Source organism: Gymnodraco acuticeps, unplaced genomic scaffold (assembly GCF_902827175.1).
Source record: "Gymnodraco acuticeps unplaced genomic scaffold, fGymAcu1.1, whole genome shotgun sequence".
Taxonomy (NCBI): domain Eukaryota; kingdom Metazoa; phylum Chordata; class Actinopteri; order Perciformes; family Bathydraconidae; genus Gymnodraco; species Gymnodraco acuticeps.
In genome coordinates, this window is record NW_022992290.1 from 2,127 (window position 1) to 7,021 (window position 4,895).

General features: G+C 44.0%; 1 protein-coding gene across 2 annotated transcripts; it reads right to left on the reverse strand.

The window, feature by feature from the left end:
• Positions 1–771: 771 nt before the first annotated feature.
• Positions 772–4,640, reverse strand: si:ch211-155e24.3 (uncharacterized protein LOC100150696 homolog). 2 transcript variants are annotated; one of them, XM_034207862.1, is made up of 5 exons: positions 4,546–4,640; positions 4,204–4,429; positions 4,007–4,116; positions 3,574–3,658; positions 772–3,491 (listed from the first exon to the last, which is right to left on the reverse strand). In XM_034207862.1, the coding sequence occupies exons 2-5, from the start codon at positions 4,415–4,417 to the stop codon at positions 2,575–2,577; spliced, it is 1,326 nt and encodes a 441-aa protein (XP_034063753.1). In that variant the 5' UTR covers positions 4,418–4,429; positions 4,546–4,640; the 3' UTR covers positions 772–2,574. The 2 variants fall into 2 exon arrangements, with proteins under 2 accessions (XP_034063753.1, XP_034063754.1); XM_034207863.1 differs by having other exon boundaries at positions 4,204–4,426; positions 4,546–4,638.
• Positions 4,641–4,895: the final 255 nt, after the last annotated feature.

Consider the following 4,895-nt stretch of genomic DNA (forward strand, 5'->3'; position numbering starts at 1 on the left):
CAAAATAGAACTTTTTGGTAAAAACTCAACTAGACGTGTTTGGAGGAGAAAGAATGCTGAGTTGCATCCAAAGAACACCTACTGTGAAACATGGGGGTGGAAACATCATGCTTTGGGGCTGTTTTTCTGCAAAGGGACCAGGACGACTGATCCGTGTAAAGGAAAGAATGAATGGGGCCATGTATCGTGAGATTTTGAGTGACACCCTCCTTCCATCAGCAAGGGCATTGAAGATGAAACGTGGCTGGGTCTTTCAGCATGACAATGATCCCAAACACACCGCCCGGGCAACGAAGGAGTGGCTTCGTAAGAAGCATTTCAAGGTCCTGGAGTGGCCTAGCCAGTCTCCAGATCTCAACCCCATAGAAAATCTTTGGAGGGAGTTGAAAGTCCGTGTTGCCCAGCGACAGCCCCAAAACATCACTGCTCTAGAGGAGATCTGCATGGAGGAATGGGCCAAAATACCAGCAACAGTGTGTGAACACCTTGTGAAGACTTACAGAAAACGTTTGACCTCTGTCATTGCCAACAAAGGGTATATAACAAAGTATTGAGATGAACTTTTGTTATTGACCAAATACTTATTTTCCACCATAATTTGCAAATAAATTCTTTAAAAAAAAATGACAGGCCTCTCATCTTTTTAAGTGGGAGAACTTGCACAATTGGTGGCTGACTAAATACTTTTTTGCCCCACTGTATATATGTCACAACAACCCAACATGTCAAACAAAGCACTCTTACAATACAATGGGACAAGATGACTGTTGGTGCTTTTCCAAAGATTTTTATACACAAGATGTCTTTTGTTACAAAAATATTAGCAGTGTTAATATTGTAGTTAACAAGACCACCATGATAAGAGCATTCCTTCAGTGCTTATTTAACTGAGCCTTTCTAAATAGGGAGATTCACATTTAATAGACCATACCAGAGGTTTTGAGGCATTTTCTACAAATCAGATATAATATTTCTTACCATTAACTGTGATTAACGTTCATTTGTATCTTCCCTCCAGTTTCAGGCAGCGAAATCAATCTTTGACCGACATTTTTTGCAGACATTTAAGTTAGGAGGTACCGAGTGAATACTTAAAAACAGAAAAACAGACTAAGTGTTCATTGTGATAGATCGCACCATTGAAGATTCAACTTATTGTCATTACGGGTTCATAACAGGTTCTATGTAACAAAATGGTTTCTCTGCATTTGACCCATCCTAGTGTTAGGAGCAGTGGGCTGCCATTATGTACGGCGCCCGGGGAGCAGTGGAGACACCTCGGTAGCACTTGGTCTTTCCGGGACTTGAACTGGTGACCTTCCAGTTGCCAAGCCAATCCCTATGGACTTCGCCACCACCACCCCTACATGTGAAGTTAAAGAGTCCAATAACAACAAATGGACGCTAGTGCCTGGATTGGTAGGAAATAACTTAAATTAAACCCAGTTATGATTTTTAGTTAAACTTGGGACCATACAAAGACCACCTGACTGAGGGACAGTTCGTCCCTGTTCATCGCACTGTTGAGGAACCTGCGATCTAAGTTTTTCATACATTACATAATTACCGTAGCTGTGTATATGACGATAAACCTTTGAATCTTGAATACAGAACTACTCGCTTGATTATCATTATGATTCCAGACTAGTATCTTGCATCAAAATGACAAAGAATAAAAAACAGTTTATTGTTGGGGAATATTTTACAAGGCCCATAACTTTGACCCAGTTTATCAGTTCAAACTGTCCTGACTGAGCACACGCACCTCGTAACCTTGGCTGCTGTGCTCTCAGTGTTCTGTCTCCCTGTTCCTGCCTGTTGGCGTCAGCTGATAGAGGTGTTATGATTCTATCTTGTTATGCAGCATGTTGATGATGCTCTCTGAACTAGCTAAATACATGGGTCCGGGGTAGAGTTCTTCAGAATTGACGTGGCAACTCTCCCGTGCAGTCAGATCGTGGCTGCTGTGACTTGTGATGTGAATTCTCCGGCCGAAGCTCCAAATAAACCATCAGTGTTTGACATCAAAGCTCCTGCTCTTGCCGTGTCTCTTTCCTGAGTCGGTGACTCCCAATGCATTGCTGCTACACAGAACTTTCCCTTACAGTTATAAACAAAGCAATGTAGAACAAATAACCCAACTTTTTTGTATCTAACGAATCCCCAAGATCCAGGTTCAAGATGTTTAAAGAAACATGGAAGTAACTGAACACAGGATTTATAAAATACCCCCCTGTGATCTCCGTGTTTGACCCCTAACCCATCGCAGTCCCCCTGCTTCCACTCCTACTTATTTCATTGTAGTTTATTTGTTTATAGTGTCGTGGACAGTCCCCATTGATCAACTGTCGCAAAGAACAGTAAATGGAGCAGCTTTAGCCAACATGGCTAATTTCCAGCTGTTGTCCCCGGCCAGATGATAATGGACACCCTTAAAATCCCGATATATCAACAGCATTAGTTAAAATAAAAAAGGATTTACATTTCTTACGTTATTATGTTCACCATGTAAAGCGGCCTTGGGTCCCTTGAAAGGCGCTATACAAATGTAATCTATTATTAGTGTTATTATCATCAGTGTGCCGTCTTCTGATGCGACTTGAGGCTGGAGCGCTGCGTGAAGCTCTTCCCGCACAGCGCGCAGTGGAAGGGTTTCTCCCCGCTGTGCACCACGGCGTGCCGGATCAGGTTGCACTGCTTCGTGAAGCTGCGTCCGCACTGCACGCAGCTGAAGGGCTTCTCCCCCGTGTGGCTCCTCAGGTGCTCCTTCAGCTGACTGAACCTCATGAAGATCTTGTTGCAGAACGTGCAGCTGTACCTCTTCTCTCCGATGCCCGTCCTCCAGGGCGTCCTGATCCTCCTCGCCAGGCCGAAGTTACTGCGGAAAGAAGACGTTGTGCTCGGAGGCGTCACATCCTCGTTCTGGGCCGAGTCTCTGAACTGATGCTGCGATTGCTGAGGAATTAAACACTGATCTATGGTGTTATTGTGAGATAAGTGTCCTTCATCTTGTTGTGCTCTCTTACATCCAAACGTCCTTGCTCGTCTTTTCACTCGTGCTGCATTCACTGTAACTGGATGTGATTTCCCTACAGAGTGAATTTGAGGCCCCATGTCTTCCAATGCAGACGGGAACACAGAGGGATTCGTCTCAAACTGATGCTCAGCATACGAGAAGCTCGGACCAACATCGTCTCTGCACATATTGGTCGACCACAGCTGTCCGTCTCCTTCCTCTGCCTCAAATATGTGGGCTGATTCAAGAGGAGCCTCGTTCTCGTCAGGTTGTTGTTCCTCCTGCTTCACTACGAGCTCGACCTCAGTTTGGTGTGTGCTCAGCTGCTGCTCTGGGAAAGCGTCGTATCCGTCTATTACAGAAACTAGAAGTCCGGGGTCTGCTGGAGTCTCAGAGGAGTGATAACACTCTGCAAAGCTGTCAACGTGGGGATGTTCGGAGGCGTGGAGAAATGGAGGCTGCTCCACTTCAGAGACTAAGGATGGATGGATGTTAAAGAATGTTAAATACATTTCTAAATGTATAAAGTTGGCAAGTAAGGAAGTGTTTGAACTCACTCAGGTTGTCCTCCTCTGCACTCTCATCTTTGATCAGGATGGGTTTATCAGCCGGCTCTACGTCTACACACTGCAACACCAGGCTCTACGTTACATTAATACACTGTTAGTTAACACCTCATACATCAAGTCAATTGAACAATCCTTACAATGAAATGCTTTGTAGTCATTTGGAGAAAGACCAAAGAAATGTCTCCTGGGCTAATAAATTGATCAAGACGCTTTTGGTTATCAATTCATTGTTTAAGTCCAAATAAAAAAACATATTCCAATATATAATATATTGGCCAGACAAAACAAGCTATTTAAACATAACATTTGGCCCTGTGAAACTGTTGGAGGCATTTTATTAATTACTGGGATTGATGATCACTTAAAGAACAATACAAGCAGATTCATAAACAATAAAAGTAACACTTTGCATTATTCATACCTGCTGGTTTGGACTTTGAACCTCAGCCTCCCAGTCTGTGTTCTGTCTCTCTCTGTTCAACACTACTTTAACACCAGGGGAGAATCTGTCAGCTGCTGGAGGATAAAACACTGAGGAAGAAGAATACATGTTAAAAGCACAAACTACAGATAACAACTTAACACTGGGAGTGGGTTAACCCTAACCCTAACCCTCACCTTTCCTCCTGGCTCTCGCCCTGGTCCTCCTCAGCTCGGCCTCCATGCCCTCACTCCTCCTCTTCAGCAGCTCGATGTCCCTCCGACTACGGCTCACCTCCAGCCGCAGCACCGCGCAGCCGTCCTCCACCCGCCGGTCCATCTCCGCCACGGCCGCTTGGGACAGGACCTCCAGGACGGACAGCAGCTGGCTCTGGAAGCCGCCGTGCTCCATGTTCTGCAGCTTCTTAGTCAAAATAAATAAATAAATAAGCTCACCTTTAGATACCAGTATGTCACTCAGCAATATAATTAATGTGTACAAATCGTTTCTTAGTCAGAAATAAAAATAAATAAGCTCACCTGTAGATGTAGATGTCACTCAGAAATGAAATGAATGTGTACAAATCGCTTTACAAAGCAGTGGGAAACACACTGTAGCTTTGTGTATATTTCTAATGCGGATGTTGTTAGGGAGAGAATCGCTTGTTTTTAATCCCCCCGCGGTTCGCACGGGCGGTGTCACTCCCTTTCTGCTTTAGTTGCACACATAATCATTCATTTTTTTATACGTACACTTCCACATCTACTATTATATGCAATTGACACAAGAAAAATCATGTTTATGCTTTTTTAACGTGTTATTTTCTAGTGATTTCCACCACTTAGGGACGTACTGGAATACAAAACGAGGTTACCGTAGCAATGTCACC

Excerpts from the sequence above, each read along its gene's own strand:
- si:ch211-155e24.3 (XM_034207862.1), bottom strand. The coding sequence starts at position 4,417 with ATGGAGCACGGCGGCTTCCAGAGCCAGCTGCTGTCCGTCCTGGAGGTC. Across the intron at positions 4,117-4,203 it reads GGCGAGAGCCAGGAGGAAAG|TGTTTTATCCTCCAGCAGCT; the intron begins GTGAGGGTTAGG and ends CTTCTTCCTCAG. Across the intron at positions 3,492-3,573 it reads TGCAGAGGAGGACAACCTGA|TCTCTGAAGTGGAGCAGCCT; the intron begins GTGAGTTCAAAC and ends ATCCATCCTTAG.